General features: G+C 42.3%; 2 protein-coding genes across 2 annotated transcripts in view; both read left to right on the forward strand.

Annotated features, from left to right (window-relative positions):
- UBE2J1 (ubiquitin-conjugating enzyme E2, J1) overlaps positions 1-2,163 on the forward strand; it is a 16,676-nt gene extending 14,513 nt beyond the window's left edge. The window contains exon 7 of the mRNA XM_010139203.1: positions 1,812-2,163. Within this exon, the coding sequence (XP_010137505.1) occupies positions 1,812-2,081 (270 nt within the window). The 3' untranslated portion in view covers positions 2,082-2,163. The remainder of the gene's footprint in view (positions 1-1,811) is intronic.
- Positions 2,164-4,883: 2,720 nt separating this feature from the next.
- The window catches only part of GABRR2 (gamma-aminobutyric acid (GABA) A receptor, rho 2), a 38,478-nt gene continuing 31,363 nt past the window's right edge, over positions 4,884-11,998 (forward strand). The window contains exon 1 of the mRNA XM_010139204.1: positions 4,884-4,999. Within this exon, the coding sequence (XP_010137506.1) occupies positions 4,887-4,999 (113 nt within the window). The 5' untranslated portion in view covers positions 4,884-4,886. The remainder of the gene's footprint in view (positions 5,000-11,998) is intronic.

Consider the following 11,998-nt stretch of genomic DNA (forward strand, 5'->3'; position numbering starts at 1 on the left):
TGACGGGTCAGGAACGTTGCTAGACTCCCCCCCCCCCTCCCCTCCCCCCCCGCCTTTTTTAAAAGCTACTTTGAGAAGAATAGCACTTTGCCTGATGAATTTGCAGTGTGTTCTTCCTGAATTAACTTTTCTCCCCATCCTCTTCTGTGAAAGATGGGAGTGTAGATGAGCCGAGAAACTTCATTTTCAAAGGCTTATCTTCCCAAAGTCTTTATTTTCCTTGGCATGAGGAGCTTTCAAGTGGGTTCAGTATGAAGCCGAAAGACTTTCTTCTGCAGTGTAGTGGAAATCATGGCAAGCTGCTTGCGTGTTCTTGGCTGTATCTGATGATAAAATATGTGTTCTAAGAATATTTTTCTCTGAAGTTTCCCAAGCTGCTTGCTCGCTTAGGCGAGAAACCTGTGTATGCAGGCAAGTTGTCAAGTGTGGCGAGTAATTACATCAGTACTTCCTTGCTGATAATAAACAGTGGGAAGTACTAATGACGAGGAGGCAGGGAAGGAAGGTGAAATCACTGACTAGGTAAAAATTTGGAGTTGTTCTCCCACATGCAGAATATGTGGCCCAAGAGTCACGGGACCAAGTGCTACCTATTGTCCTGTGGATCATTAAGCCTGACACAGAGTTGAGGACATTCCATGTGTGGCTGTGTGGAAAGGATATCTTTTGTGAATATAGTAGCTGGCCAAAACAGTGCTTAAGGTTATGGATGTTGTGTTCATTAAAGGGCTTTTGCTTGGAGGCAAATACAAAATGTCCAGAATTCTAATCTTACCTGCCATAATGATAATCTTTTTAGAAGAAGGCAGCAAGGAGTAAGTTAACTCTAGAAAATAGCTCCAGGTTAGTTTCAGTGGGAGTACCTGCAAGCTGTTCTGAGAAGTGATAAGAAGACTTAAAAAAAAAAAACCAGCAACTTTTTGTCAGAACTACTTTTTAAAGGACTTAAAATTTAACCTTGTCAAAATGTTTCTTTCCAACAACTGATGATGTGTCACTGTTTTGAATATTTAAATGCTGGAACTTTGACCCTTTTAGAATTGCAAGCATGATTAGGCTAGTGGAGTAATAGAACCCATAGTTTCAGTCTTGCAAACTGGAAGATTATTTTCTTTAGAATAATACTCCCCTGAGCTGAACATCAGTTGCCAATGTTTATTTTTTTTACTAAATATAATTGTAGACCAACATTTGACCAGTAGAGGGCAATGGGTATGTGCCTGCATAAGTGCAATGCTCAATAATTGGTGCTGAAATCACCTGGGTGTTTGTGTTCAGGATCTTTTTTTTCCCAGTGACGGTGGTGGTGGTGGGAACAGGCTTTTGGACCCAGCTGCCCACTGGAAGCAGGGCAGCTTGCTTAGTTACAGTTCTCTGGACTTCTTCCTTTTTCGCCCTCCCCAACTTGTTTCCCCCTCGATATAGGTGCCATTACAAATCCTCAGAGACTTAACTGTTTAGGGAATTGTGAAAGACTTCTTGAACTGCAAAGAGTGAAGTGAATCCTACACAAAGATACTTGAAATCTCTTGATTTGGAACCAATCTAGAATTCAAGTATTGTTTGATGGGCTTTCTTCAGAGTTTTCTTGTCCTTAGAACTGCTAATTTGCAGCTTGAAGTAGACTTTTTCTCAAGGTAGCATATGGATAAAAATGACAGCTGTAACAATCTCGTAATTACGAGTCACACGGATTATCAGGCTTCCAAGTATCAGGTTACCTGAGGAGTACGCTTCAGGCCTACTGAATTTCATTCTCGGCTAATCTTATGCTCTGCCTTGCATCTCAACTCTCCGTGTTTCCTTTTTAGTCTGAAACTCCGCAGAGCAGTGTAGCAGCCATTCAAGAGCACACCGCGTCTGTGTCCGCTAACGTGTCCGTGAGTCCTCGGCAGCGCCGTGCCCGGGAGCAGAGTCAGAGGCGGGCTCCGTCTTCAACTGATTTTAATCGCGTCCAGCAACCAAGAGTCAACATGAACCACACAGGATCTACTGTCCTGATTGTCCTTCTGACTTTCGCGTTGGCAGCTCTTATATTTCGTAGAATATATTTGGCTAACGAGTATATATTTGAGTTATAAGGTTGTTTGTTGTAACAGCAGTGACATGAATGCGTCATTAAACATTCTGTGTTGGGTATGACATAAGAACTGTTTACAAAGATTACTTTTTGTATTTACGCTTAAATCCTTATGAATGTTAATGCATCTACAGGTAGATTACTTGTAAGAAAAGCGAAGTTGGACATTAAGCGACAAGTGTTAAATGAGTGCCGACTAGATACTTGGGGAATAGTAACAGTAAGGCACATGAGGGAGGAGACAATTGAAGTAATTCTTCAACTAGAAAAAGACCATTTTAAAGAAGTGTTGACTCCTTCTTTTATGGAAAGTAAATGCAATTAACCACCACATTGAAGTTAGTATAAGATTTGTCATTGGAGAAGGCATTATAAAATGAAACACTACTATGTGTTTGTGTCCAGTGAGCTCTTTTAATTTAGAGGAGACAGAGTTTTGTAACCACTTTTACTTACCGTGACACTTTTCTAGAGGGGGAACACATACAAATTGGTTGTGATGCTGCTTTGTGTGTGTGACGGGGAAAGGAGTAGGGAGGAAAGAGGGGCCAAAAACCTGCTTACGTTATTTTTATTTTTTTGAAAGAAAGATTGGATGATCTTTTGCAGGATTTGAATGTCCTCTTCTAGTATTCTCAAATGTATATCTTGGGTTTTTTAAATTTGAAGATTGTGTAATCATGTCTATTCTTGCAATAGTTATAAATACGTAATATAATTATTTACCCAGATCTATTTTCTTTTAATTATATCAGAAATATACATAGTGTGTTAAACTGTTTCATATGTGATTTTTATTTACTAAAGAAAATGTAAACCTTATTATACTTAAACTCTCATATGTGAACATACTTAAGAGAAATATTTATTAAAACCTTGGTAGTAATAAAGAATTTCAAGACAGTCTTCGGTTATGTTTCACATATCACGTGGCCTCTTGTTTGGTGTGGTTTTGTTTCAATTTTTTAAACCTAAAAGCAATATTGGTTATGCAGACTTTCTGCATTATTAGTTTGTTAAAAAAATAGACATGGATAGTGTTCATGAATGCTGTGAAATCACATATACAGGCAATAGACCTACAGTTGCTGGGGTTTTGAGAGGTTTTGTCTTTGAATGTTGAAGTATTGCCATGAAGTAGAAGAAAGCAGAAAGATAATTTTCCCCTTGTGTTATTGTTCAGATTTAAATGTATTCTAGCATGTTTATTTCAAAGAGAAGGAAATCGAGCCAACTTTCATTTTGTTGCTGTCAAACTTGACAGCACTGACTAAAGTCGGATTTTCATCCTGTTTCTCAGCAAGTATTTACCAAAATACCTACAGCTTTCCTAAATTCTGTTAAATATAGTATGTATTAGTGCTTTGAAACAGTAAAATAGCTATAACTACTTCTAAAATAATGAAAGCCCATTGTATGTCTAAGGGGGATGTGAAATTAAAAAAATCAAACCCAAAACTGAGGTTTTTTTTAGCACTTTCTGTGGGTTGTTGATAATGTTCTTTGCAGTTACAATGGAACAAAGATTAAAAAAAAATATTTTTTTTTCTTGAGAAGATCAGACAGATGTAGTTTTTTCAGCCAGTTTGGTACTTCCACATTCTGCTGCAGAACAATTTGATGCCAATATATTAATTGATGTTTGTATATTTATTTCATTAGAAATATTAATAAACCCCCAAACACACAAAAAACCTTCTCCAGATCATGTAGCCTGTGTAATAAAAGTACTGTGTTTACTGTTTGCTATGTTGCTTGGATTGCCTGTTCTACTCATGTGTTGCAAACCTAGGCTCACAGAAGAGAGTTTGTACAGAGAACTGTCCTGAAAGGCCGTCGTGCTGGGTTTTGACCTGCTCGCTCCTCTGGAAGCTTGGCTCTGAGTGTGCTCTTCTCTCCTACCTGTGCCACACGCTGGCGAGCAGTGAAGCGGCGCAGTCTGCTGCAAAGAGGCATTCTGCATCCGCCTTTGAATGGGCTGTGAGAAAATGAGCCTTGAATGAGTCCTGGTTTCTAGGGATTAAGCAAATAGCTGCTTTGGAGCTTGTAATTTTTATTTCAATTTTAAAAATAAAATTTAAAGTGCTTGATTGTACAAACACGTATTTGAAAAATAAATATTAATGGTGACAGTTTATGTAAAGAGTTGATTGCATATATAGATACTTTGAGGGTTACTGTGTTTCCATTTTCCTTTAAAGGTTAACAGTAAACAAAGTCATAATTTTCAGAGGAAATAGCTCATCTTTTATCTTGAACAGTGTAGAGCCAGACTAAATCAGAAAATAACATCTTGACTGCTATAAAAACATCAAAATACATAGATTTTACAATGGTGTACGTGTCTGGAAGACAGCACAGGCGGTTTCCCGTTGAAAAAGATGCTATGCAAAGGAACAGAAAGTCTGGAAAGCCTGATGAAAAGGGACAGCCTGGTTTTACAGTCTGGCAGGAGGCTAGCACTGTCCTGAGATTAGGGGATTGAGGAAAAAGCTGGCGTGCAGAACTGCAGGTTTTTATATAATAGCTTTAGTAAATATCCTTTAGGACCCAGTGGAAATGTTTGGTGAGGCAAACTTCATGGGTAATGGCCAATCATTAAGCGGTGATGAGGTAAAAGCTTTGAGTGAGAAGCCCTTGAAAGCCTGTCGCGAACATCAGTCGGGAAAGCAGCATTTCTAGCACCGATCACAGACGAACACGCAACGCTGGAACCAGAGTTGATTCAATGTTTAAACGTGGGGGGACTTGTACTACAGGAGTAGTAGAGTGGAGCGCAGAGTCCCCGACACCGATTTCCAGCAAGATGCCTTATTTTGCAAAACTCCTTTTATTAACCCTCTGCTTAGTTCTTCTTGTGGAAAGCAGAAAACACAGGAGGAGGAGGTGGACGAGCCAGCTGGACGTGCAGAGGACGAGGTAAGGGTTGTTTGAAACACGCGGGTTTCTTTTCCTGGAGCATTATCAATACCTTCCTACACAGACACAGCAGCCTGCCCTGTCAGTAGCTATGTGTGTTGTGCGTGCAAACTGCTGTATAGAGGATGTTTTTATAATAGCCTGATAGCGTCATCAGCTTTAACTGTAGATGGACACGTTCAATGCTAACGTGAATTAACGAGGCAGGTTTTGCAGAGAAGTCGACCGCTTCAGTGTGGATTGTGGTAAAAATACTCTTAGCCCTATTACGTGAATTACTGAGAGAGTTCAGAGAAGTTGCAGTTGACAGAGATGTTCAAATCTGCGCATCGTTCCAGCACTGTTTCAAGAGCAGGTTATTTACCTTGGTTGCTGGAATGTCTGCGCTATTTAAGTTCCCTTGAAGGTGCATGTTTTTCTCTAACACTTTGGGGTGGGGATGTTGGTTAGCGTGTGTTACATACTCAAATTCCTGAAAGATACCCAGGGATTGTAAAATTTAAAATGTATTTTGAAGAAATGCACAGAAAATTCAAAAAAGTGTATTTTGAAGTCAAGCAAAGGAAAAGAAAAAAATTCATTTTAGAGTCAAGCAAAATCAAGAGTTAAAGGTCTTAGCAGAGTTTATTAGATTTACTGTTGCTGAGAGTTGACTAGAGGTTTATGTTAGAAAAGATGATCTTCCAAACCTGTCAGGCAGTCCAAAGTATGTTATCCTTTTTTGTGGTTATGTCATCCAGTGGCAGTTATATCTTACAAGGCTGTTCATTGTTTGCAGGGCTCAGAAATAAAATTGGGTTAATCCATGTTATTAAACGGCTTCATTATGGTTGTAAACGTTCATCTTTGCATTTTGTGGGGGGTTTTATTTGGTTTAACACTCCATGCTTTTATAGGGAGTGTCGAACATTTTCTGAAGAAATGCTGTGATCTAACTGAAGTCAAAGAATGCCTAGTACGCTCTCAGATCTGTACTACTTATTACAAAAACGCAGTAGCATATGCTTTTAGTGACATCAATGTTATACAGCATCCTGAAATCCTAAAGCCAGCTGAAGTTTTACCCCTGACCTCCACGGAATCTCTGTTACTGAATGAGATCTTTCACTGAACTCTGAAAATTTTTCCAAGTCAATCTTCTGGGCAACGTGGGGGATTCAGCAGTAGCATTTTCCTGCAAACCATTCACATGTAGTAGAGATCATCTACCTTGAAGTGAAAAAAAAGAGCACAAACCCTTCTTTTAAAATGATTTTGCCCCAAAGTGGTGCTATTCTCTGGGTTAAACTTTGTTTGAATATTTTTTACTTTATTTAAACATTGTGAAAATAATTTAGAGTTTCTACAGTGCCATTATTTTTATGAAGCTGTGATAGAGTGAATGTCAAAGCTCTGCTAAAATTATTGACATAAATTAATTTACTATTAAAAAAATAAACTGTTTCATTTCTGGTGGTGTAATGATTTTACTGAACAGTTTTCCAGTCAGGTAGAACCTGAGGAGCTATATGCCTTATGTGTATATGTACATTTTCTATGCAATGTTCTTACTTAAAAGTATGTAAAATCAAGCTTTAGGGACTATCAAACGTGAATGACATTTTAAATACGGAGAATTCTGCAATATTGAAAAAAAGCAGATGTAAGTGTATGGAGCTATGAAATTGATATTTTCTATATCCAGTTACGGAGAAAAAATGTTCTTGTCTCTAAACCAGCAATAAATAGTGGGCTCTTCTAGTAAAAGGAAGTGAGAACAAGTTCCTGTGCTGGTTTTCTAATAATGTAAGAGAAATGAAAACAGTGTCCTTTTTATTAATTTCATCACCATTTCTGCTTGGCGTTTCTCTTAGCTGACTTACCATAAGAGAGGCAGTAAATTTTACAGTCAGGGTATTAGCCAAGACAATTTATTCTTGCGTTTGGAAATAAAATAATAACTTTGGATAAGTTTGATATTTTGTGTCACCTTTAAGGTGATAGATCAGCCTGATCTGAAGATCTTTATATTGATTTCAAGAAGCTGCCTTGGGTTGTGCAAGTGCAGAACATCTTCACTTCTGTAGTTCATTACTTGAACGTTGTACAGAGGTTCCTACCCATGTAGCTCTGTAGGCTTGGGGTCTGCTGGGGGAGGGTGCACAGAGGAGTGAAGCCTGTGCTGAAATGGGAAAGGAAAAGGCTAGGACCAAGTTAGGGCTGTGGTGTTAGGAACCCAGATTAAAAAAAATGCCAGGTTCAGGGTTGCCTGTGCATCCTTACTTACCCGCCTTGTTTTACATTAAAACTGAACTGTAACACTTAACAGTGCTTAATCAGATACTGCTGTGTTTCATTTTCTTCTGCTCCTGCACCCCCCGCCTCACTGATAGTGCAGCTCTTCTGCAGAGGTGTGACTGGAAGAAGCAACGGCCTCTGAGCAGCATTGCCATGACCATTGCCCAGAGCAGCTGCTTTTTCTGCTCTGGAGAGCCTGGGCTTTGTGTAGAAAATTGGTGTGTTCTCACTGAGTAGCAGCTTCTGCCTTTGTACTTTGAGGGTGGGTTTTTACTTTTTCCAGGGATACAGTCCCCATCTCTTATCGTACAAAACTGGGTGAAGGAATTCAGTGACGCCTGTTTGTATGAAGTTGAGAGCCCTTTTGCTGAGGTACAAGCTGGCGAATGGTGCACAAAACCAAGGGCTCAAAATTAACATAAAATTCATTGGTTAGAAAATTTTGCATTTCATTTTGGCTTAGAGAAATCAAAAGCTATATGAATGGCAAAGTAAAACCCGTCAGAGTCACCTAGGTGACTGCTGAGCAGGAGTTGTTGGCCCCAGCACTACCCATACACTAGGGAATGGGTTTCCAGAGAGGTGGTAAAGACTTTGGTGCTGAAGGAGATGATGCGTGGAAAGGTGCCTGTGTTAGATGGGTGATGGTCTGTGCTGCCGTGTTGCTAGTTGCAATTTTCCAGGGAGCTGTGTGCTGCTGCCAGGGCATGTCAGAGTTGCTGTGTGTAGTACTGACTGTACACGTACAGTGCCTGTGTATGTGTGCTTGTAGCTTCCTTGGATCCTCTGCCTTACTGTAAGCACCAAGCAGGTGCTGTTGGCATGTCCGTCACTGGATTGGAAACAGTTTGGCTGCTCTTCAGTAGCTCTGTGGTGGCTGCATCTCAGGAATCACAAACAAACCCTGGTAGTCCTCCTAGACTATCCATCTGGACAGAATTTCCACACAGAAAAAGAGAAAATCTAAAAAATAGTGCTTTTGTTAATATTTGTTGCTCTATAAAAATTGCAGATCATGCTTCTGGTAAGGTTTATTGCTCTGCGTAAATTGTCCTAGAAGACAGGGCTCAGGAGATATTAGTCATCTTGATTGTGCTTGTGACTGCTGTGTTTCCAATGGCCTCCGCTCTGGATGGACAGACAGACACAGTCTGGCTCTGAGTCTCTCTCCTAACAGTTGTGCACAACCTCATGCTTCAGCCAGCAAGACTGCTGCTGAGATAGGAAGTTGCTTCGAGCTTCTGTTAGCTAAAGACTTCCTGCCGAGGTTTTTTGGAAGTGGTTGATGATTTGGAGTGCCTCGTTAGAGATGTAGTTTTCAGGACAAGCTACATGCCAGCCTTGGGCTGGGACCTGGCAGCAGAAGCAGACCATTAGGGCAGTACACAGACTGTTTTTCCAAACTAACGCCCCGTGGAGCACTGGGGGAAGGTCGTCTGCTGATCCCTGCTGAAGTGGTTGTGGCTGGCAGGTGTGTTCCCTCCATTGCCTTGCAGGGCTGCATTTTCTACCCCAACATTTGACCAGGTGCTGCGGACAAGTTTTTCAGCCTGTGGTACCTCCCCAGCCCCTACCAGTGCTCTCAGCTGTATGGTGGCTTCTCAGGCAATGTGGTATCTGTAAGTGACACAGTGGTTAAAATTGTCAAGAACCATTTTTTACAGGTGTGTTGCTCACCTGGGGTTCAAGTCCAGGGCATTGCACAGCCTCTAGTAGTGCAAGGTCTGATGCTTCTTGAGATCTTTTTCACCAACTCCACAGCTCCACAGCAGGGCCAAGTAGCAATGTGAAACAAAATCAGGGGGAGACATGCACACGTGAATGACAACAGCGGATCGGAACAGGAAGCCTCATGCCTTATCTTGGCTGTGGTTCGTTTACAGTTATGACTTCTCTGCTCTTGCTGATGTTGCCCCCTCTGACTGTGCTGCAGCTGTGTGGTTGTCCATGTAGACTGTGAGATCTTTAGAGCCTCAACACAGCTTCCTCTCCAGCCGGCGTGCATTTGACGCTGTCTCTGAAGCAGTTGTGCCTCCTGACTCTTCAGCAGAACAGTGGCTTCGGATCCCTTGGCTAGACCCGTTATCCCCTGCATCTCCATTACCTGGCTTTCTGCAGCGTTCACTGCCCAAGCAGCCAACTGACACTGGAAAGCTGAACGTTACCACCGTGCTGTACCTCTGCAGCTGAACGTGCTGGTTTCCTTCACTTCTGCTGGCACCAGTGCAACCTGGAGATTTCACAGTGCAGAGGGCCTGTAATTTTTGTTTGTTTGTTTTCACAAACCAAAGATGACTTCTTAAGTGGCAGGGCGTGTGGGGACAGCCAGGAAGGTTGGATCGTTCTGCCCTGAAATAGTAAAAACTAAAAGGTTAAGCTTTTTAGCCTTGCAAGGGAGTGTCTCTGCGTAAAACGTCTTTGTGAATTGTACCCTCTGTCTGTGATCCTGTTGTTGGCTTTGGACTGGCTGAATATAGGAAGAGGCAAGGAGCACTGTGTTTGGGATACGCTTGGTAAAAAAAGGCTCCATTTATTGCTATGAAGAACAGATGTATTCTGCATTCATCTTTAACAAGCTAAAACCACAAATAACCATAAAACAGATTTTTTTTTTCTGATTCAAAATCATGCTTTATAAAACCAGAGCAAAAAGTGAGTCCCAAACAGTAGATGATAAGATGTGTTGGTGTGACGGGTTGAAAATGGCGCCGGCAGGGGCATGAGCTTTTGTTCTTCTGCTCCTTCTTCCCCCCAGAACATGGGAAAGTTTTCTGGTGACTTTTGGTAAGAGAAGTGTCAGCTCTCTTCCCTCCCTGACTGGGAGTGGAGATATTCAGACACACCTCTGCGAATAAGCGCATAAAAAGGGGAGTTTGAGACACTCCCCCAGGCGAGCCATCGTACTTTTTGACTTTTCACCCCGGGACTGAGAAAACTTTTCATCGGAGAGAGAAAAGAACATGGGCAGTTACCTCAGTGCCCCTGGAGCAGTGAAAAGGCTTCTTTTGCGAAGCAGGTAGACCTTTCTGCTTTGCCGATTACCGGCAGGGGTGGCTTTGGACTGAGTTCAACCTGGCAAGGGAAGAAACCAGCTGTAAGCTTCCAGATCCTGCACGGCGGGGACAGATACTGATGGCAAAAGGGGAACGCGAACTGGTTCCAGATGCTCAGCGCAGAGCTTCCACAGATGCGGGGAACCCACAGGCATTCCCTGAAGGCCCGGTCCATATCCCACCCCACGGATGGGGAGAGCCAGAAGCCTCAGAGTTCTGCCCCTGGTAGACTCAAGTCTCCTCCCAGCTACCCTGGAGGAAGAAGGACTACGTTACTGCATGGAGGTTTGCCCCAGGAGAGGTTTTCTTGGACTTAAGACTTCGTGAGGTGACGGACAAACACTCCTTTCCTCCCCCCTGCCCCCCCGGTGGTGTGACTGCGTGGTGGGTTCTTTGTTTGTAAGCGGGAGATGTGGGTCGAGATGGGAGATGTATTATACTTGTATATGCCTATTTATTTATTCATCAATCTCTCCCTCTATCTCTCTTTTCCAGTCCTGTTTAACTTTAAATGATTGATTTATGGGTTTTAATTGCACTCACTATTAAAACGCCTCTGTTTACACCCCCCTTTTAGTTAACCCTGTGTCTGTTTTTCCTTTGCCTGAACAAAGCTTTGAATTCAAGCCATGATGAGCTGCTAAGCTCGTGTCGGGTTTGGTGGGTTTACCTTCCCTCCGAACCTGTGTCATCGCGAAACCCTTTTGGTTAACAGCCATGTAGTTTTTAACCCGTGACAGTTGGATATGTGACCACAAGATATTCCTGATGTGTACAATAGAAGAGATTGTGTCCTAGTTTGTGTCCATCATTTTCCAGAGGCTGATTTAGTTTTTTTCCTACAAATCGAGCAAGGTCTTTCCAGTCCTTCCTGTTGCAGGCGTAAAACCGCAGATGTGTCAGTGTGGAGCATGTTACATCCAGAGGTGGGGTGATAGAGTCCATCTCCACTGCAGCTCTGCAAACTGCAGTGGCCATTTGTGTAAGCCAGGACAGGCCTGCCGTGTTGTGCAGCTGCCAGAGCCTCTTGGGCAGCCCAGACTCATCAAGCCCTCAAACGGGTGGCCCTGACACGCGGTGGAAGGAGACCTCCCCAAAATCGACGACCTTTTTTTTTTTTCAGCTGTCGGGAAGTTCTCGAGCATATCTGATCCCATGAGACCCGTGTACATTAATATTAAAGGTACACACCTATGTGGGATACACTCGTAACATAATGGAGACAATAAATTCAGATTGCTCGTCTAGGAACAAGTTAATTGTTATGGCAGTCATAAGCTGCTATTTGTACTTTGATTTATCCTCTAGGGCTTCTTTGCAGCAGTCATCTGCTTTGCTGGTTAGAAAAACAGTAGGCTTGGTACTTGGTGTTAGGTGTGCATCTCCTCCACCTTGCTGTGGCTGCTGCACAAAGGGAGCGACACCTTCAAGTAATGTGTTTTAGTGTCTTTTCCCCAGAGAATATACTGGATTGCACTAAGATTTTCACTGAAATTCTAGAAATATTTTTAAATTGCAGTAGGAAATGGGATAATAAGAGCCGATATCCCACTTGTTGTGACCAAAGTCGATGCTGAACTGAGGGAGGTGAGAAAACTCCAGAGGCAGGGGCAGAAACCTCCTGGGGACTGGCTGCCAGCAGCTGCGCCATGGTCTGGCCCGACATGAG

The sequence above is a fragment of the Buceros rhinoceros genome, unplaced genomic scaffold (assembly GCF_000710305.1).
Source record: "Buceros rhinoceros silvestris isolate BGI_N320 unplaced genomic scaffold, ASM71030v1 scaffold1377, whole genome shotgun sequence".
Lineage (NCBI taxonomy): Eukaryota > Metazoa > Chordata > Aves > Bucerotiformes > Bucerotidae > Buceros > Buceros rhinoceros.